Source organism: Lissotriton helveticus, chromosome 8, assembly GCF_964261635.1.
Source record: "Lissotriton helveticus chromosome 8, aLisHel1.1, whole genome shotgun sequence".
NCBI classification, from domain to species: Eukaryota; Metazoa; Chordata; class Amphibia; order Caudata; family Salamandridae; genus Lissotriton; species Lissotriton helveticus.
In genome coordinates this window covers 1,522,410,953-1,522,433,391 of record NC_136069.1, presented here as the reverse complement: position 1 = coordinate 1,522,433,391, position 22,439 = coordinate 1,522,410,953, and the positions used below count along the sequence as shown (strand labels likewise).

The 22,439-nt window shown below is 46.8% G+C and overlaps 1 protein-coding gene across 4 annotated transcripts in view; it reads right to left on the bottom strand.

Annotated features, from left to right (window-relative positions):
* Positions 1–22,439, bottom strand: part of GAB2 (GRB2 associated binding protein 2) — a 555,459-nt gene that overhangs the window by 8,546 nt on the left and 524,474 nt on the right. For all 4 annotated transcript variants that reach the window (XM_078658492.1, XM_078658493.1, XM_078658494.1 and 1 more), the window contains 3 exons: positions 9,684–9,972; positions 7,340–7,430; positions 465–567 (listed from right to left, as the gene is read on the bottom strand). In XM_078658492.1, coding sequence (XP_078514618.1) covers positions 465–567; positions 7,340–7,430; positions 9,684–9,972 — 483 coding nt within the window. The remainder of the gene's footprint in view (positions 1–464; positions 568–7,339; positions 7,431–9,683; positions 9,973–22,439) is intronic.

The window sequence follows — 22,439 nt, the reverse complement described above, 5'->3', positions numbered from 1 at the left end:
CCCTAAGGTACTCCGGTTCCAAAGGTACCCACTTCTTGGGGGTCAACCCAAGTCATTCAATAGGAGAAAATGTCACTGAATGTGGTTATATGTGTTGTGTGTGCATGCAGGGAAGGGGAGCACTAGAGTCATCCTTGGTCTTTCTCAGTGGCTTCATAGCAAACTTTCATCGTGCTTTGCCTGAGTTAGTGACAAAAAGCCACAACTATTATTCTCGAGAGCTGTACAAATTTAGTAGAAAACAAACAAAGCAAATTTTAAAATTTCATGTGTAGGTCATTTGATTTTATGGAACTATGGCATGCAGGTTTCCCCAAGATACATTTGTGTATAAACTCTTAAACGTTAGCACTGCAAGGTCATTCACTTTGCAGAATCGATGTTTATGTATGTTTCAGACAGGCCAAACATAAATGTACGGATCACCCCACTGACCCAGCATTGAGAACATACCCCAGACTTACCATTGCAACATAATTTTCTTCACTGTCCCCTGAGCTGGTACTGGTGATACTCTGTGTGGACACCGGTCGGCAATATTGCGAAGAGCTGGAGTTCAGAGTGTGCCTGTAATCAGATGTAGGAAGCATATAGTTTCAGGCTACAATGTCATCCAACTTTAATCAGTTACTTTCTATTCCACCTCTGTAACATTCCTGCAACCCCTGCTCGGTGAACCTCCTAATGTGATTTCCCCTCTGGTGCACCCCTCTCGGGTGTGGATATGTATGACCCTAACCTGCAAATCGCTGGGCTAATTTCCAGGTCCATTTGTGTAACATACTACAGGGTGTTATACTAAGATCCAAATAAACATCTATTGTGCATCCCATCCTGGTTGTGGGTCCAGGAAACATTCCATTGTGTGTCCTAGAAATAAAGATTCACACATGTAAATCTGGCTGGGTGCCATGCATTTGGGAACAATCTTTCTCTCTCCATCACAGGCACATCTTCCCTCACTGACGGCTCAAACCTAGAACTGTTCTATATATACTCTGTGGGTAGTAGCTCATTAAGTCACAAGGAATCAACAACCTTCTGCAAGCAGATGTCTGATCAACAATCCATAAGACCCTCTCAGGTCCACTTAAGTGCCAGACTAAGTCTGTCAGGAAAATGTGGGCTAGAGGCGAGGCCTGGAGACTAAAGTTTGAGCAGGTTCTCTTCCCTCTTCACTGCCCATCAATTTTCCTTAACTTTATCACGCAATTTGGTAGCCTTTAGTGAAAATGTGCTGAGCATCTTCACTGCTTATCTAAGAAATTAGTAGGTATGGCAACTTCTCTCCATTTGCAACGCCTTAGTACACCTGACAAGGAGGTGCCTGCTTATGGTTCAGTGAGGCTTAGTGCCTGGTTGTCCATTTCTTGTGGACAAGTCTTTCCTCTCAGATCAAGGCCCTGGGTCCTTCCCATTAGGGATAACGAAGAACCTGTTCCACCAAAGCTGGATTTGGCAGGGCAGTGGCCAAAGGGATTGGCCAACAGAAGCTCCCAGAAATGTCTGCTTAGAACTCTCATCTGCAAACCAACTCTCAGTAAAACAACACTCTGGAAAATTCCACTCATAGCATACATTCAACTACATGCACAGGAGCCAAACAAGTGCACCCCCCCCCTAAATTCTTTTGGGATCACTTATATCACCACCACTTACATCATCCTGGAGAAGCGTGGCTCAGTGGTTAGAGGCGGCAGACCCGGATGCTGAGATCGGCCGTGGACCAGGGTTCGATTCCCCGCCTCGGCGGGTCTCGGGCTCAAAAATTCCACGGACTCGATAATTCTCGCTCCGGTGCCTACTCGACTCACGGGGTCACACTCTGCGACTCTGGGCAATAGCTTGCTTAATCTCCACAACGGCCCCTCGCGGCGGGATGCCTGGCTTTCACCTTGTGGATACCCTGCCGGGGCATCTCACAGGGGAATACCAGGACGGGTTCCCTAAGCAAGCGCCTTGATACCTTCGGGTGATACGTGCGCTATATAAGTCGCAATACATTTACATCCTTTCTCGGGTGTACTGTGCCAGTTTCCTACAGCACCCTAAACCGTACGGCTTGATTTGTCTTCTGCTGGATGTTGAACCTGCTGTATTTACAAGGTTCTGTGCATGTATACTCAGATATACCTCTTAAAGTGACTCTTTTCATTCATGCCGTATGCACCTATGAACCATGAATGTGGACACATATAGCTAAGTTACTATAAAGTGGGGAAAACAACTATGGCCTACAACTTACTAACTTTACTCAGGTTTCTGAGAACCCGCTATGAATTTAAAGCTGATAGAAGATCAATGGTGCTATATTTGAAAGAAACATTGGTTGTAGTGGCCAGGCCTCCTCCCAAAAGGAGGAGTGAGCAGCTTGTCCTTGGGAGGTAACATACTCCTTTCAGAAGTGCAGACTGCCCTTCCAAACCCAGACTGCTGAACCCCTAGTTTGTCACAGGCTAAGCAGAAGACCGGCATCATGATTTGTGGGTATCATGATGCCTGTAGTTTACAGAGCCATAAACATAAATACAACTCTACCACTCAATAACTACACAAGACTCAGCTGCACAGGCGCAGGAGTCACAAGCTTTTGTCATACCTTATCATCCAAAAATAACATCTGAGCACATTGTATGAACACCAATATAATTTCTACATCTCAATTCAATGAATTGACAACTTTTCAGTCCTGGCCAATCACACCAAGCCACACCCCATTATAAACTAGGATTCAATAAAGACCTTATTTCAGTAGGCACAAGCTTGAAACCCGACATAGACATGACCGGGACCAAATGAACGGAGCACAGACCTGTAGTGGTCAATCAGGGACTCATCCTGAAGCCGACTGTTAAAACTGATTTGTGGAATGATATCCTTAAAATAGGAGCTCGGGAGTAGGAGGGGGTCACGATGAGGTTGTTCGAGCCATGGTGTAAGCAGCAAGGAATCAACTCAGCTGAAATACACTCAGAGGCGGGTGCATCAGTTGGTAAATGGAAATAAAATTGAACCGCCTTACATTGGTGCCTTACTTTCCACCTCCTTAGTAAGGCTCCTTGGCATTGAAGCTATTGTACCGTTAAGGCACTCACTGTAATAGTCATGTAGCTAATGTGTGAAGGAAGGCACACATCAGACTGGCAACCCTATAACTGTATTAGAAAACGAGAAATATCTTTTGCGAAAAAAGGCACAAGGAGCGATATGCGTTTCATGTGTTGTAGCAAAAACAGAAAGCAAACTGCAGCAGAAGCATCCTGGGGGTTCATTGGCTGTGGAGGGGAGAGAGGGCTGGTTGAGTATGTACTAGTTTGATAGGGTTTCTAAGGTGCATCTGGGTTGGAAGCTTAGAGTGGAAGGAGGTGGGATGCTGCATTCAAAGCTGCGAGGAGCTTTGCAATTGGAACATTGGTATTATAGGGCAGGATTTGGGGAAATAATTTTTAGGGTAAGAATGGAACTCACAGGTTGTGGTGGTGGAGGCTGGAGTGGGGACTGGCAAAAATCCAGACAATGGAGCCTATGTAGAGAGACACAAAATGCTAAAATTCTCCCACAGACTTGGCAGCCCACCCTAGCGACCATTATACCCCTGGTTGTGTATGGTGTTAGGGACAGGATACAAAGAGGGGTGTAATTCAAATACATTAAGCAACCTTTAGCATAAAATCCACTGATGCAACAGGTCTACCAGTGGTGAATAAAGTGTCATTTCCTAGAAGGGGCGATATTTACACAAGTGATGTCAAGAGGAGAGGCAATAGGAAAAACCTATTTTAAGCAGTAGGGAAGATAAAACGAGATGGTCGGGATAGGTATGGTACGGTCTTTGAGACCTTTGAGCGGGGGAAGAATGGATGACCCTGAATGTATGTGCATTGCTGTGTTATCAGTGGAAGTGGATTACTTGTAGAAGTCCCAGTTGGGAGGCTGATACTGGGAGAAAGTTTCAATGAGGTTATGGATAACTGGAAGACAGATCCATGGTGACAAGCAATTGAACAAACTCATTGATGAAACAAGGCTGCAGGATTTACGAATAGTCGTGTCACTCTATGCCCCTCCGCGCTGTCCATTATCAGGGATAGGCTTTTTCTTCACGCCGACTGCAGACTCACACGGTATTCTTGAGGTGGACATTCAATGCGGATGAATATAAGATAATTGACCTACATTACTGTTAAATGGGGGACCAACATGAGTAAAAGGTGAATGTAAAATGCACATCATGTATTGGATACAGAAGTGCTGACTCCAGTTAAGTTTGACATTAAATAACTTTTCAAGGTGACTTTAGGCATCTGAAGTTACATTGTGGGAGGCTTCCACGCTCTCATTAGAAGGTACGGATATAGGATTCCCAAGACAGAGAGTAAGTTTAGAGAGAAGTCCGGTGTTATCTTCAAAAGGACCCTGAGCCACTGCAAGGGGCAATGTATGAAGGTGTCCCTAGAAGAGCTCTAACTACAACAGAATGTAAATAGCAATGTAGAAGTAAATTTTGCTGTGGAGGAATCTAGGCACTAATTTAGGCTGTCACTAAAAAGCCTGTGAATCAAGTAATAAGACAATAAACTAGAAAAAGAAAAAAGGAAAAGTCAAGTAGAGTAGAAAAAGCACTAAGAACAGGAAATTAGTGACAGGCAAGGTCACGTGATGCAGTGAGCGAGAAGACTGTAAAAACGTTTGCGAAAGTCTATGCCAACGAGCTCAATACCCATTTGGAATAGTCTGTGAGAGACATCTTGACAAGAAAGCCATATTACCCGACACCAGGGTACCAGAGGCCATGGTATTGTGGGAAGATGCTATCTGAAACAAGCATCGGCAAAGCCAATAGGTTTTCCCTATGCGAGATTGAGTGGCATTGTCAATTGTTTTTTAGACATGTTGCACAACCACGCAAGTTGCTGTGCAACATGGCTTGAAGTTAAGAAAAAAAGTGCTATGATGAGGCCATATTTGACCACGTCATACCGCTTTTCTTTCTTTTGAGCTTCCTATATAAAAGGTCATAAGCATCAAGTGAGAGCACGAATGACCTGCAGTGAGAAAAATAAAGGTACAACATTGACAATGGGCCAATTGAATCCCAAGCAATATGACAATACAGTTATGATCATTATCTACAAACATTCAACTGTGTCCGCAATTGAAGAAATGAAAAAAAGGTTGATATGGCAGTTTCTCAGAGGAGTCTTACTCAACATTTAAAAAGCACAAGAGTCAACCAATTAAAATGTGTCGGTCCTGCAGTTGTGTAAATTTAATAAATGAGGCATGGCTAACAATTCTAACATCGACCAGGAAGGAGCACGAAACTAGGAAAAAGCCATACTTATTGATACCAAAAAAAGCCGCTGCCTTGCGGCAAGAATTCTATTTATAGTATATTATAAAAGGACCACCAATCGAAACGTCTGTTTGATGCTGATTTCCAATGACCACTCAAACCGGTAAAAGCTCCAATTCAATAATTATCATCACACTGTCGAACATCTTCATATTACGGCACAAGCAGTGCAAAATAAAACCAGACAGCAAGTTATAAACATCACGCCAGGTCTCTGAAATTAGCATATCGTTTGTTGGACAAGTTAGTTTGTAACTCTTTGAACAACAGGGCAATGTATCAGTTGCTCTTGCCTCAATCCCTACAATCCCACTTCTGTGGCATCTACTTAACTCTCAAGCTGTTCAGCTGTCCTGGTTCAACCCAATAAATTCACTACTCTAGAGTCCTTTTAATGCTTTTAAGGCTCTGCCTTATCCTCCTCCGGGTTCACCAGCGGACCTACTACAGTGGAATTTATTTTGGTAACTGGGATCAACATTGCTTGATCAATTACCAATAAACAATCAACAAAAATAGTGGTCCCTCCTGAATTGAGACAGCAAGACTTTCCCCATTCGATCTCTGGTGAACCCTGGTATGGTACATCCCACCACTCCAGAATTAAGATCATCATCCCATTCACAGAACCTTAACTTCCATCAAGCCTGCTCTTATGGAACTTTCCGTGATGTTGATGTGTGTATGGGGGGGGGGGGCAGGGAGTGGCAGAGGTGTGGTGGGTTTTGACACTGCAGCTCTAGCCAGCATTAAACATCTCAAAGTTAGAACCTCCACCATAGACACTGACATCTAGCTTCCGCCTGACCAGATCTAGTGAATGCACGCCAAAGAATATTCAATAAAGTGTCAGCCTGGTCCTCTCAAAAATAACTACATTTAAAAACCCCGGGCTTGAAAGCTGACCTCAGGGCTACAGAGTATACTGTCAACCAAGTCAACATCAAGATATAAATATGCTACAAAATCTCAGCATTCTAGAAATCTCAGCAAACTCTTCCTATCCCTCCTTCTATACCTAAACACAGCCTTCAGTCCTCCTCTCTACCTCTTCACCCATCCTCCTTCCTCTGATGCCTCCATCCCCATAACACCCCCCTCCCCATCTGACTGCTTTCACACACTCACCCTCCATCCCACACTAACATTTCCTCCCTGCAGACCTGTCTCTCTGCCCTACCCACTACTTCTTCTCCTGCTGGCCACTCTTCTGCCATGAACTGCATTCTGATCTGTAGTCCTCTCTTTGCTTTTATAACTTTGTCATTCCTCCGCCTCTTACCGCCCCTGAAACCTCCGGAGCAACTATCAAGTAGCTCACAACTCCAACGTCTAGACCCTATTTCTCTACCGCACCTATCCTAACTTTCATCTCATGCCTCCTAGCTCTGAGGCTTATTCTTCAAGTTGTGACCTTACATTTACTCTTCCACCGTCAAAGCCCAACCTTTCAACCATCCTTCTCACACTTTCCTTCTTAACATCCTCACACAATACTGTGATATCACTCCTTAGTGTGTTTGATTCAGTGAATGACTACCCTTCCATCCAAACTAATCTTCTTAAATACTACAATTCCCCTAAGAGCAACAAAGATTACTCGTCAGTTCCTTCAGTGTCCTTATTAACGCAGAATCTTTAAGCAAGAACCAGACAAATATTTGTCACACATGGACATTGAACTACCTTTCATCACAGGCCATAGCAAAGCAGAACCACCAGACCAATTCAACTGGGGTTAAGTATCAATGCCAGAAAGAGTTATAGATAAACTTGGGTTACAAATACACCTGAAGCTTCTTGGCTAAAGCAGTCTAGTTTGGGATCCTCATAACCAACACCATTAGTTTCACAAGGTTGCCCTAAATATTCAAAAGTATTTCAAAAAAGCACTGCAGTTTCTCATTGAAACACATTTTAATGTAATAGTTTTAATTATTCTCTTTAACATTTAGGAATTGTGCACTTATAATATCTACTCACATTTGCCGAGACCAGGATTTGGTGACTGGAGATTTGAAAGGAAGTTCATCAATTACAGCGGTGTTTCTCAAGTCCAGCGGGGATGGCTTTGCTGTAGGAGGAACCAAACACTACATCAATAACAGACTGGAAGATGCATCATCTGGCTATGACAAGTATGACGTTAATGCACGAGAGGTAGAATAGTTAGCACAGCTCCTTTGATTACATCAGTCTTTCTCCGTATCGCGGAAGGTTGCTTTTAGAAGGCTTGACCACAACCATGTTCTTACTGTGCAGGAGTCTGGGTAGGTCATAGGAATTGAAGAGATTTCTATGCAAACAAAGTCTGGTGCAACATTTGGTTGAGGACAAAATTAAGTTGTATGCCTAGGAATAATGCAGCTGAGTAAGGTTTTGGCAAGCATCAAAAATTCGTGTCAAGCTGATATTTGGCAACCCTGCATACAACAAACCAAAACCTAGGTTACTCTGTTTTGGGACGCACATACCTAGAACATTGAAAATAGAATGGCTGTGCAGTAGCAAAATGCTGAATTTTCATTGGCTGTTAGTCGATAGTAGCCAGAATCTAACTCATGCCTCTTTGTAGTCTGCACATCCATAGGTCTCCTGACTGTAAATATTGAACATTGTGGAATCAACTAATTGGTAAACTTTGAAGCGTCTGGCTCTTATCTAAAACTCATTTTAATTATCACCCTTAAAAAATGCCATCTTATCCATGGTCCTGTTGAATCTAAATGGAGGCAAGCTCTTGCTCACCAGTTCCCCTGACATCAAGCTCAAGTCACTGAAGAAGACCCTGAGATGACAGCAGCAAGGCTCATCATCGAGTACAAACTACAAGCATTTCACCCGGATACTACAAGAACTACAATGGCTCTCTTAGCAAACCAAGAAATCTTTCAAAATAGTCTGTCATGTTAATGATTGTCACCTTGGGTGACCACCTCACTCCAGTTCATTATGGACACTTTTTTTTCAGTCCTGGACTTTACATTGACAAATCAGTGTTTTCAGGAGCATCTGTCTAATTAATTCAAGGGAATCCTAACAAAGCTCAACACCCAGAGTGCATTAGGTTATCACACACAAAAAGTCCAAGACTGAATAAGCTTTCATAATGACCTGGAGGAAGGTGGTCACCCAATGCCACCACCAAACCACCACTCTAGAGAAAAAAGATCAAGAGCTTGGGCGGTGAATACAACACAAGCAGGCTAGACATTGCCAGCCTTGAGAAGTGAAAGAAGGAGAAAAATGGAAGACAATCATATACTGAAACAAACACAGGATCTGAAACTCTGAAACTTTCAGACACAACAGTTGTGGCATCTCCGCTACTTCAGGAAGAAGCTGTAGACCTCCTCTTAAAGGAGCACCTAACCTGGAAGTAACCACATGAACATCCTACACCAATGAAGAGAACCTCCCAACATGAGGTACTAGCCTTGATTGGCCTCATGCACCTGTACAGCCCTCTATTGCTTTACAGTTAGTTTTGAGCTATATAAATTCTTTCTGCACATCACATGCATACAGTAATTGACATCCATGAATTTTAATAAAAACTTCATATAGCACTAGCATTTTATGTCAGTGTAACCTCAAACTGGGGAAGAATGGTGGCTGCCTCATCACCAAAACCAATGCAGCAAAGACATCCTATATGTAACCTTCGCCCAATAATAGGATCAGGAAAAATATATTGTAAGTAATATAGTTTTACATTCAAATCTTACAAGAGACATCTTACAATAGCAAAATTATGCACGGTTAAGAGCCCTGCCAGGCAGGTGTAAATTATCTGAATACTCAAAGCCTACTGGGGAAAGTGTCAGACTACATTGTGAAACTGGCACTGGCCAGGAACTTCTGGGTGGCAGTGTCCTACTAGGTTCACTCATGAGACTGGTGCCTAGTCCTAGGCAACTGTTCCTTCATTCGACATGTACTCAGTCGCCAAACCAAGTGTCCTGAATTTCCAAAGTGAGCAATAACCACCAATTCTGCCTAGGTTTCAATGTATGATCTGCACAGAAGAGACTAATGTCAATGAATACCCATCATGGAGCACTAGCAGCTATTGCTAGCTTTTGATGTTGGGTTTCATAAAAAATTGTAAAACGTAATCAAGTCTCGGCCACTCTGGTGTCAAATGGAACCTATTATGGACCAACAAGCTCATGATATGTCTGGGCATATTTACGCTTCAAAGTACAAGGCAGATTGTACATCAAGTAATCTTTGAACAAAATTCAATGAAAAACAGAAACTGAAATACAACTGTACTTCCATCTTATCAATTTGTTGCAAGTTCCATTAAAACCTCTGGTCTTACTTTTTCTGTCTGGCTTGAGGTTGCGGTTTATCGGTGGAGGCTGGATCTCGCTCATCCGCGTAGGCCGGTGGCAGAGCGAGACGGTGCTTCCTTTACGGGCAGGTAGCGTCGCAGAGGAGAATCCCAGGAAGTCAAAGTGGTGTGGCCCAGGGCTCATTGGGATGTAAACATTTTGGGCATTGTCGTTTACTCTCTCCATGCTGAACGAGGAGGAGGAGCCTGGATTCATTGGGACATAGTTATCTTCACAATCCGCGCTGTCTGCACAGGCAATGTTGCATTTGGTTTGCTGTTCATGAAAATCAAGACAAGGGAGGAGAATTAACGTCAGCAATTATTCATTCAAAAACACCATTCTACTTAACACTTACTGTCTCTTCGTGAAATACATTTTTTAAATCTAAATTTACACGTATCCTCAAAGATACATCTTAAGCGCCCTCACTTATTTCATGGTCATCAGGACTTTCACATATGGTTCAACTGGTGAAGAAATGTAGGCATTGCATAGAGTTACTTGACATTGTCATGTATTATGATTCACGAATGTGTTTTTCTTTGACATTAATTCATTGTTTGCTCAGAACATTGGATGGTCATGCAAGTAAGATAGCTAAATGTGCTACACAGTGAGGTAAGCATTAGTGGCTGAGACGTATCCAAGCAAGTTACAGATTTGAATCCTGGCAGGTGAGACCCAGCCCTCCATCCTTCCAAGATTCATAAAAAGAGAAGCATGAGCTGGATAACATCAACATGTTACAATTACAACACTACTAAATAGCAAAATATTGTTAGTGTTAGTTGGTCCAATGACAGGGGCAAGCCGGCCAGTACTGTCCCCTATGGATTTCATTGACTGTGTGCTGTTATTATTAGAGTCCCAGTGGCTTTACCAACGTTAAATAACTTTACAGTCCAGATTAAAAACCTACATTCGGTTTCACAATATACAGCTTTCTTTGTATTCTGAAACTGAGTTAAATGGTAGCCCTAGCAGGAATCTGGAGATGATTCAGATACAATTAGTGCACCCGGGTGGTTGTTGTAGTGGTGGTGATGGTTATTGGATATGGTGACTGGTTGGTGGGTGATTGGTTGTGATGGCTGGTGGTTTTAGTGGGTCTGGGTCTGTGCGTATCAAAATGTAATTTTTGGGGGCATCAAACATGTAAATTCCCTCGTAGAAGTCACGAATTAGACCTGGTGTTCTACAACAGTGAGTGATCAGAGCTGGGCTAGGGCTGATGGGCCTCCTGCTGCTGCAACTTGTAGAAGGTTGAGTAATGTTTGTTTTGTAGGCCTCTTGCTGGGAGGATGATGCAGTGAAATGAATGCTAACCGCTGACAAATGTATTGACCTGCAGGACCCCAGTTCATATCCCAGCAAGGCCAACTCAGCCTTCTATCCTTCTAGAGGCTGGCAAATTTGAGTACCACCAAATTGTGTAATAATAACTTCAGATATTTAGAGAGCTTAGAAACTGTTGAATTGCTTCATAAAACTATTATTGTTGATGTATTTTTTTTAAAGAGTTGAGCGTAAACAGCATTGTCTTTGACACCACATAATTAAATAAGGGCACTGCAGACTGCTAAATGCAGAAAGGTTCGGCTTAGCCTGAATCAGAGAAAAAAATAGGCTCAGTCGATTCTTCAGATATTCTGTCAAATATGCATCGATCTATTTATCTTCGATGAATGAGTAGCAAGGTCCTTATATATGTTTTCATCCTTGTAGGCCCATTGAGAAGAGGAGCTTGTTCCTTTATCAATGCAGTCCTCTGACACCAGGAGATATGTCTCTGTGTGCTGGTCAGAATGTTATCTTTCGATTAGGCTCACTTGATGTGTGGTTTGCGGTGGAGGCTGGACAAGATGGAGAGCAGTAGGATATAGTGTTTAAAGTGTGCTGGATAGGATGATATATCATGATTGTGTGGTGTGAAGTGACTGGCGAGCATGTTGGCAACAGCGCAGAGTGGTGTTGAAGGCATTTAAAAAAAATTATAATACTGTAACCTTTGGTGCTATGTTTCTGCTCCTGGGTTTCATATAGTTAAGTGTAGCATGGTTATTAGTTTAATTTAATATGTATAGGGATGTAATCTGAAGTGCCATTGTGTTGTTTGCTATCATATGAGTAGGTGTGATATTGTTAGGTAGTATATTGTGATATGTTTTGGTTGTTCAGTGAAGAATGGACAGTGAACATGGGTAGTGGTGTGATGTTGGGTAGTATTTTGTATGATGATATAATCTGTTGTGTTACAATTGTGTTTTACAGGAATTAAATTGGTGAATGCCTTTTTCACTATACACGTACCACAATTTTTGGGCTTTGATAGCCTATGAAAACATTTATTTTTATCTATGCAATAAGCCTTGATTTGACAATTATAACTTACACAATTATCACGAAAACTTAGATATTTATCTAATTGTCCCTTCTTAGACATACTCCTCGTATCCCCCTCTTTTTCTGTTAAAGGTAAATCGCCAGGCTCCCCTCTTGATTCAAATATTTTATCTAGGTGCCAAAAGATTAAATTGAAAATGTGGACAATTCTCTCATCCAAACAAAAACAGACTGAGCTCAAGGCGCCACACACCTGAAATTGACTAGATTATGTCACCTTTAAGAGAAATCACCCAATCTGAACTCATCTACACTATCTTGAAGCTCAAACCTTCTTCCCACTTCCTGGACCTAATAATACGCGCTAACTTCCTGACAAATATTGTAATCTCTGATGCCTCACACTTGACTAATCTTCTTAACATCCCTCCAATGCTTGGGTAGTCCTTGCATGTCAATAAAAACACACGTAGCACCCCTCTGCCTAAAAAGACTTGCTACATATCTGGAAGAGCTCAACACTGTATACACTATTTGTACCCTTCCCTTCTCAGCCAAAGCCTTGGGAAGTTCTGAGGAATCCCAACTAAAGAAATTCATTACGGAAAATGAGCTTCTTAATAGTTCCATCCAGATGTTAGCTCTGGGTGCAGTATGGAGATTGAAGTCCACAAATGGACAAAGGTAACTCGGTCTTCTTCTTCTTGACCTGTCAATCACTCAACTCTACTTCAAATCCTAAAACAACGCCTGGGACATTGTGTTAGGGTTCTTAGCTGGTTCTCCACACAGTTCATGAACTATTCCCAAACAAATTCAATTGCTTAACGCTTCCTCTAACCATAACTCATTTTTACACAAGGTTCTCTCTTATCTTTAAAACTCTTTAACCTATAAGCAGAACCTCTTCAGTCACACTTAAGACATTCCAAAATTTCATTTTTTGAATATATTGTTTTAATCAAGATTCTTATATGCATACATAGAACGAATAGATCTGTCTCGTTTTGCAGTTAACTCAAATATTTATCAGGCAAAAAGATAAAAAAAATCAATTAACTCTGTATTTTAGCTAATAATATTTGCTGTTTTCCGATTCCAACAGCTAACTCTCCTGATATTTAACATTTCAACCAGCTACCCTTGAGGCTTCCTCATCAAATTATTATCAATCTGACATGTATGAAGCATTCCTTTTTTTTTTAACAACCTAACTTTTATTCTTCACCATCAGGACTAATAGGTTTTATGACCAGGAACCTATTATCAGAACATTGAACCATTGGTAAATATCGATTATCAAAAAGCAAAACTAACATTTTTCCTGTTTAGAAGATTTATCATTAGTGCAATCCATTATAAGGTCGACTATCCTATTTCATAAACATACATATGAATGCAAGGTTCACACTCTTTGAAGCATGCCATTAGGATACTTTGGGAGGGCTGTGTAAAGTGCAATGCAGTAGTCCAAATGCTCCAGGATAAGAGATTTTAGCTCAGCCTGATTGGAGGGTTGCAGAAGTGAAGGATTCTCTAAAGCTTGGTTATTTGCATGCTAACACCCACAATATGCCACTAATTTCAGCTGAAGTGAAATATTTCAGTCAAAGATTATCTGCCTTTCTTGTGTTAAATTTGTGAGTTTTGGAGCAAGCAGATCCCAATCTAGAAGTAAATGGAAGAAAGAGTTTAGGGTTCAGTCCTCACTTGGACTGTTATTCCTGATTTTTCTCGGTTTAAACTAATGGTAGATCTGAGCTCGTCATGAGCATGGAAGGGGTTAATACAGCTAAATATACCAGTCCAGTATAATGCTAATGTTGAGCAGGTCCAAAGCATGTGTTGGAGGTCCTCTCCACCCATTCAACGGCTAGGATATCTCTATCAAATGACTCCAGAAACATACCAACCTTTATTTTTACATCTGTGGAGACACCCATCAGGCTTTTTTCTGAAAGTCATTGCGTCCTTTACCCCGATACTCACCAAAAGCCTATCTTTGATCTGTACCAATTACATAAACGTGCATCAGATTAATATGGAGTTTCTTCTAAGCTCCTCTCCCCACTCTATGTTCTATCACTTTGCAGACCTGGCTCAACTCACTTGACATGTTTGAAAGGAAGGTCTCTATCACTGACTGTGTGAAATCTCTAGCATTTATGCTGAAAGAATTCCGACCTTGGGAGTCCACATAAACTGCTTTTCCAAAAGCGCACATCAGACTGTTAGGGACTAAAAACTTACATTTTTTAAAAGTGTTGGACTTGGGCCTTAGGGCAGGTTCACCCCTAGACTTTTTGCCTTTAAATGGTGACCTGGTGATGGTGATTTTTTGGATTCTGCGCACTTTCACTGTGTCCCAGTGGAAAGTGCGTGCGCACTCTGAGTGCATGTGCTGAGCTAGGCCTGCCCGCCCATAGGAGTGCATGGGGAATGTATGTGTCCCTGGTAGTTCCTGATGCGTGGGGTGTACAGGCTTGAGTCTGGTATGTGTGAACTCGTGAGAATGAATGCTGCGCAACGGTATGTGCGGCTTGTATGTGTCTAGTGGGGAAGTATCATTCCTAGACATGGCTGTACGTGTGCAGTGAGGGTGCTGGAGCGTGATTGGCTGGAGCTGGCTGGCATGCCAGGCTCCAGGAAGTCTGGATGGGTCTGCCCGGTGGTGAGTGTGAGATTAGCATGAGTGATGTGTGGGAGGAGTGTACCTGTGTTCTGGATGGGCTGGGTTTTCCCCACACAATGCTGGCTCCGCCCCCCTGTGGTGTGTCTAACGACCCTAGCCCTGCCAGTGAATAGAGAGGGTGGTTGAGGTAAACAGAGTACTCAAGAACCAGCTGCGACTGGTTCCGCCCCCACCCTGCACCTTCAGACAAAGGAATGTACTGTATAAAAATGGGGCTGTGTCCCCACAGAAGTTGTTCTTTCTTGATCCTACTTGAGGGGGCTGCTGCTGCTGCTGGGGCCAGGAGGAACCGCCACTTGGACTGCCTCCCTGCCTGGAGGGCCAGTGAGCTGGCCCCTGGCCCAGCCTTGCCCCCCCTGCCTGCCAAGGAGGACTTTTGCTGGGCTTGTTGGCCCCTAGCGCCTGGGAGCGCTTTTGATTGCCTTTTTAGCGCACCCAGCGCTTAAGAGCGCTTTAATTTGCTTACAGCGCTTGAGAGTGCTTTCGTTTTGTCCTAGCGCTTGGGAGCGCTGTTGATCTCTGCCGGTGCCCACCCAGCATTGGGCCGCTGGATTGCCGCCCTCGAGGGATTCCCCGGCGTGGGGATCCCCCTGTTTTGCCTATTTTCGGCGCGGGAGCCCACTCCGCTTATTTGGCCGATTTTTGGTATCCCCGGCGAGTGCCCACCTCGCCAGGGACCTGGTGCCGTTTTTGCGCCCCCCGATCGAGTGCCCACCTCGATCTACCTGTTTGCAAGGAGGGCCGGTGCCCACCCGGCGTTCGATCCTGTGTCCACCACCGGGCCGCCGCGCTGCCTGCGATGACCCGGAAGTGGTTGTCAGGCCGGCCAATCAGAGCGCGGCCCGACGGAAGTCCCGCCCCCGCAGCCGCGACCCGGAAGTCAGGCAGGCCGGGGGCAGGACAGAGAGGCAGGCGGAAGCTGCTGCCTGCCGGGGCTCCCATGTGAAGGGAGAGCCCCGGGGAGAAGAAGAGCCCCGCCGAGAAGGACCCCAACGCCTGCAGAGTCCCCCGAGGATAGCCCGGTGTAGAAGGGCTGGGGGACTCCCGCTGGGTATTTTGCTGTCTCGAGTCCGGGAGGGACTCCAACCAAGGCAGCATTTGTTTGTTGGAGCCACGAGGCTCCGGGGGCAGTTTCCTTTCCCTGTTGAGCGGCCCCAGTTGGCAGAGGGCCGCTCCAGCATCCCGGGGGCATATTAATTTAGAGCCCTGAGAGGCTCAAGGCGCCCCAGTGTTAAGGAGCCCAGAGAGGCTCAGGGGCAGTCCATTTGTTTAGAGCCCAGTGAGGCTATGGAGGGCCACATTCATTTCTTAGGGCCCGGAAAGAGGCTCCAGGCGCCAAAGTTGTGTTGAAGAGCCCAGAGAGGCTCTGAGGGTGCCATTGGCTTTGAGAGCCCACGAGGGGCTCAAGCGCCACAAGTATCTTTAAGAGCCCAGCGAGGCTCCCCCATTGGCCCCATTGTTGTTCTTGAGCCCTGGCAGGCTCAAACATTGTTGCAACAGTTGCCCAGCACTTTGTGGGCAACTGCTACGTTTAGGCCCTGACATTGGGACAGTTCTGGTGTTCCTGGCCTAGGGACAGTCACAGGTGGTGACTTGTGTGAGGTTGGCGCAATTGTTCTTACACCTCTGAATGTATTGTTTTTATGCGTCATGTGCCTTCCTTCCTTACACCTCTGAATGAATGTTATGCATTGCATCATGTGTTATGTTCTTACACCCCTACAGGTATTGTGATACTTAGGTGGTTGTTTTCTCCCTAGTACAGGTGGTGCTAGTGAGGTCCTGGTTACCAGTAGCTACTGGTTGTGTGCTCTATTTTTATATTTTGTGCTACAGTGATTTACATTCTAAGTGCTATTTCTGAAAGTGTTACTTCTGATTCCTGACAGTGGTCCAGGTGGCCCTGTCTTGTAAATATCCCCTGTAAATTCTGCCCGTGCCTCTGGCACATTTTAAAGTGTGTGTTTTATCTAATGTGTTTTGGTGTAATACAAAGGCTATTTTTATATTACCTTGTGTGGAGTTTCCTTTGTGGTGGGTCCTGGGTGTTGTTGCTGGGGTGCGTGCGCAGATACTTAACTTACATCGCCTCCAAGTTTAGCCTTGCTGCTCGCGCCACGTTACCTAGAGGGTGAGCAGGGGTTATCTTGGCGTGTAACTCCCTTGCCCTGACATGGGAGTGGTGGTCTCTGACTGACTTTGGCGAAAGCCCTGGCCAGCCAGGGATCCCATTTCCAACATTGGCGGCAAGCGGTGAGGATAAGAATTTGTGTTTGCGTTGTACCACAGTAGTAACTGGCCACACTACAAAGCTCTGCATTTTAGATGACCACATTTTAGGTGATTGTTTTTTTGAAGTTTCATATTTTCTTCTCCTAAAGGTATCATTGTGCAATTGTGTCAGTACATTTGTCCCCCACCCTGCGCCCAGAGTCGGTACCTGTGTCACTTGTGGTCAGGTTGAGGAATCAGGGGTGGTAGAAACTGCCTTACCAGTCCGAGGGGAGGGTTGTGTGTGGATGAATGGTGTGTGGCACTAGGCAAGTGAGTGTGAGTTCTCTAGGGTAGAGAGCTTGCTGATACCTTGTGAATTGTGTACTCCTGTGTTAGCTCAGACCCCTAGGTTCCCTGTGTAATCTTGTCTCTAGAACGTCCTGCCAAGATGGAGCTTGTCTTTGATTTCAGTGATCTAGATACCTACAGTACGTGGGAGCTGGTAAGGTTCTGTGACGAGAGAGACATAGGGAGGGGTGAGTCAAACTGGTACGAACTTAGGGACCGCCTGGTCAGATGGCAAGAGGGTCAATGGGATCGTGAGCGCAGTGAGGAAAGGGTCTGGGCCTCACACCATGAGGGTGATGGGTCTGTGGGGAGCCCTGAAGATTCAGAAGAGGAGGGAGAAGATGTCAGCACCTGGATGCCAGTAGAGAGGGAGGACCCCATAGATAGGGAGTCCCTTGCTGGGTCCAGTTTAGGAGGCAGCGCCTCATCCCTTTCCCTGTCCCCAGAGGAGCTGGAAGATAGGAGGAGAGAAAGGGAGCACCAGCTTGCCTTAGAGAAGCTCAGGTTAGAGCATGCCCAGGCTATGGCGCAGCTGGAGCTTAGGAAGCAACAGCTAGAGACCGAGAGGGTCTTAGCGCAGGAAAGGATAGAGGAGGCTGAGAGGGCCTCCACCAGAGGCAAAGTAGCTCTGGAGGATAGACTATCCCCTGCGCGCAGTTTTAATTTTCTGGATTCCCCGGGGAGGGTTGAGTCCAGTGGTGGCAGCTATATAGAGCCCAGTGCAAGAAGTCCCACCCCCAGTTCCCACAGTCTGATACATGTTTCCCCAGAGGAGGAGTATAGGTTGAAGTTCAGGGACAGTAGGAAACTGTCTCACCAGTCTTGGGAGGAGTTTGCAGGGGACTGTCAGTGTGCACTGATTGAGTGGTTAGAGGTTCCCACGGAACCTGATTTTGACAAGCTGTTTGATCTTATTCTCAAGGAGCAGGTGCTCAGTTGTTGTTGGCCGGAGTTGCGGCAACACCTGTTGAGGTTGGAGACCTTTGATCCTTGGGAGTTGGCAAAGGAAGCAGACAGATTGGAAAGTGCTAGAGGTTCTCTAGAGTCATTAGGGAGTGACTCCAAAAGTAGTGGTTCAGGTATCTTCCAGCCCAGCGTGGTGGAAGAGGATCAGTGTAGCCCAGCTAGGTCCCAGGATAGCGAGGAGGGTGTAGGGGCTCACTGCCTGGCTCAGTGGAGCAGGAGTGAGGGGGAGACTGAGGTTCCCCAGACGCCCGAAGCCCTGCCTCAGGACTTGGATGGTTTCTGTAGGGAACACCAGGTTGGGGACCTAGGCTGTCCTGTTAGTCCATTTGAGGAAGATCTCCTAGTGAGTAGAGGACCTGGAGCGTCTGTAACCAGAGCTCCTGTGGTTCTAGAGTCTGGCAGTACCGCTCCGGTAGGGAGGGTACAGGAGTCCAGTGTGAGGAGTGATTGGGGGATGAGTTTCCCAGTGGAAGCACCAGTGGACCAGGGACTAGCCAGTTGGGCTAGATCTTCTTGGGGGGACCCGGGTGGCGCCACTTCTGGTCTGGGGGATCGTCACGCACTGTCAGGTGGACAGGGGACGGGAGATCTGCGCCAGACAGACAGTCACACAACATATGTCTCATTTGTTAGCCTCAGGGGGTTGGAGTGTAAGTCCCCAGAAGTCCTGGAGTGCCAGGCAATTGTTCCACCGAAGGTTCTAGACCGGAGGTTGGAAGGCCAGGTTCAGGATCAGCCTGACCTGGAGGGTAGGACGACTGTAACCAGTGTCCTGACCGGTTCTTCTTCCAGGGGAACTTCTCCAGGTGGGAGAGGGCAGACCTCTAGAAGGGGGTGCAGAGGGTGGGAGAGCCCACCTCTGACCCCGGTGCAACCTGAGTGGATAAGCCCTGGGTTGGAATGGCGTTCTAGGTGTACCCCTCGCCGGAGGAGGAGGAACCCTAGAAGAAGAGGTAGGGGGAGGAGAGCCTTCCCCGAGACTCCTGGTCCACCTGAGGTTGTAGACCCTAGGCTGGAGATCCAGTGGCAGTCTAGTCCTGTCTTGCAGACAGGAAGAGTGGAGAATGGATCTTATGGGCCAGGGGTTACTACCCCCCGCTCTGCGAATAGGCATGGACCAGTGGCACCTGGGTGGCCCTGGGCCTGGTCCTGGCCGCGGACAACTTGGGAGTACCAGTGGGGTAGCCCAGTTGGTCCAGACAGTGTGTTGAGAAGGAATCCCATGGGATCACCGTGGCGTAGAACAGGAGGGTGTCCCTGCAGTTGCGGGCCCGCGTCCGTGTTCTATCGCCCCAAGCAGGGAAGTCCATTACGGTGGTGATTGGTCTACCCTGCATTTTGGCTGGAAGGGGGTTGTGTTGGACTTGGGCCTAAGGGCAGGTTCACCCCTAGACTTTTTGCCTTTAAATGGTGACCTGGTGATGGTGATTTTTGGATTCTGCGCACTTTCACTGTGTCCTAGTGGAAAGTGCGTGCGCACTCTGAGTGCATGTGCTGAGCTAGGCCTGCCCGCCCATAGGAATGCATGGGGAATGTATGTGTCCCTGGTAGTTCCTGATGCGTGGGGTGTACAGGCTTGAGTCTGGTATGTGTGAACTCGTGAGAATGAATGCTGCGCAACGGTATGTGCAGCTTGTATGTGTCTAGTGGGGAAGTATCATTCCTAGACATGGCTGTACGTGTGCAGTGAGGGTGCTGGAGCGTGATTGGCTGGAGCTGGCTGGCATGCCAGGCTCCAGGAAGTCTGGATGGGTCTGCCCGGTGGTGAGTGTGAGATTAGCATGAGTGATGTGTGGGAGGAGTGTACCTGTGTCCTGGATGGGCTGGGTTTTCCCCACACAATGCTGGCTCCGCCCCCCTGTGGTGTGTCTAACGACCCTAGCCCTGCCAGTGAATAGAGAGGGTGGTTGAGGTAAACAGAGTACTCAAGAACCAGCTGCGACTGGTTCCGCCCCCACCCTGCACCTTCAGACAAAGGAATGTACTGTATAAAAATGGGGCTGTGTCCCAACAGAAGTTGTTCTTTCTTGATCCTACTTGAGGGGGCTGCTGCTGGGGCCAGGAGGAACCGCCACTTGGACTGCCTCCCTGCCTGGAGGGCCAGTGAGCTGGCCCCTGGCCCAGCCTTGCCCCCCTGCCTGCCAAGGAGGACTTTTGCTGGGCTTGTTGGCCCCTAGCGCCTGGGAGCGCTTTTGATTGCCTTTTTAGCGCACCCAGCGCTTAAGAGCGCTTTAATTTGCTTACAGCGCTTGAGAGCGCTTTCGTTTTGTCCTAGCGCTTGGGAGAGCTGTTGATCTCTGCCGGTGCCCACCCGGCATTGGGCCGCTGGATTGCCGCCCTCGAGGGATTCCCCGGCGTGGGGATCCCCCTGTTTTGCCTATTTTCGGCGCGGGAGCCCACTCCGCTTATTTGGCCGATTTTTGGTATCCCCGGCGAGTGCCCACCTCGCCAGGGACCTGGTGCCGTTTTTGCGCCCCCCGATCGAGTGCCCACCTCGATCTACCTGTTTGCAAGGAGGGCCGGTGCCCACCCGGCGTTCGATCCTGTGTCCACCACCGGGCCGCCGCGCTGCCTGCGACGACCCGGAAGTGGTTGTCAGGCCGGCCAATAAGAGCGCGGCCCGACGGAAGTCCCGCCCCCGCAGCCGCGACCCGGAAGTCAGGCAGGCCGGGGGCAGGACAGAGAGGCAGGCGGAAGCTGCTGCCTGCCGGGGCTCCCATGTGAAGGGAGAGCCCCGGGGAGAAGAAGAGCCCCGCCGAGAAGGACCCCAACGCCTGCAGAGACCCCCGAGGATAGCCCGGTGAGTGTAGAAGGGCTGGGGGACTCCCGCGGGGTATTTTGTTGTCTCGAGTCCGGGAGGGACTCCAACCAAGGCAGCATTTGTTTGTTGGAGCCACGAGGCTCCGGGGGCAGTTTCCTTTCCCTGTTGAGCGGCCCCAGTTGGCAGAGGGCCACTCCAGCATCCCGGGGGCATATTAATTTAGAGCCCTGAGAGGCTCAAGGCGCCCCAGTGTTAAGGAGCCCGGAGAGGCTCTGGGGCAGTCCATTTGTTTAGAGCCCAGTGAGGCTCTGGAGGGCCACATTCATTTCTTAGGGCCCGGAGAGAGGCTCCAGGCGCCAAAGTTGTGCTGAAGAGCCCAGAGAGGCTCTGAGGGTGCCATTGGCTTTGAGAGCCCACGAGGGGCTCAAGCGCCACAAGTATCTTTAAGAGCCCAGCGAGGCTCCCCCATTGGCCCCATTGTTGTTCTTGAGCCCTGGCAGGCTCAAACATTGTTGCAACAGTTGCCCAGCACTTTGTGGGCAACTGCTACGTTTAGGCCCTGACATTGGGACAGTTCTGGTGTTCCTGGCCTAGGGACAGTCACAGGTGGTGACTTGTGTGAGGTTGGCGCAATTGTTCTTACACCTCTGAATGTATTGTTTTTATGCGTCATGTGCCTTCGTTCCTTACACCTCTGAATGAATGTTATGCATTGCATCATGTGTTATGTTCTTACACCCCTACAGGTATTGTGATACTTAGGTGGTTGTTTTCTCCCTAGTACAGGTGGTGCTAGTGAGGTCCTGGTTACCAGTAGCTATTGGTTGTGTGCTCTATTTTTATATTTTGTGCTACAGTGATTTACATTCTAAGTGCTATTTCTGAAAGTGTTACTTCTGATTCCTGACAGTGGTCCAGGTGGCCCTGTCTTGTAAATATCCCCTGTAAATTCTGCCCGTGCCTCTGGCACATTGTAAAGTGTGTGTTTTATCTAATGTGTTTTGGTGTAATACAAAGGCTATTTTTATATTACCTTGTGTGGAGTTTCCTTTGTGGTGGGTCCTGGGTGTTGTTGCTGGGGTGCGTGCGCAGATACTTAACTTACATCGCCTCCAAGTTTAGCCTTGCTGCTCGCGCCACGTTACCTAGAGGGTGAGCAGGGGTTATCTTGGCGTGTAACTCCCTTGCCCTGACTTGGGAGTGGTGGTCTCTGACTGACTTTGGCGAAAGCCCTGGCCAGCCAGGGATCCCATTTTCAACAAAAAGGACCTGAAATAACATAACATAACGTGCATTTGCAAAGCACATGTTCATCCAAGGGTATCTTGGCACTGAATAACAGATGTTTGTTGCTAATGGTGGTTAATCATAGTGGTTAATCGATATTGCTCTCTAGGATTGACTACAGAAGCCTAC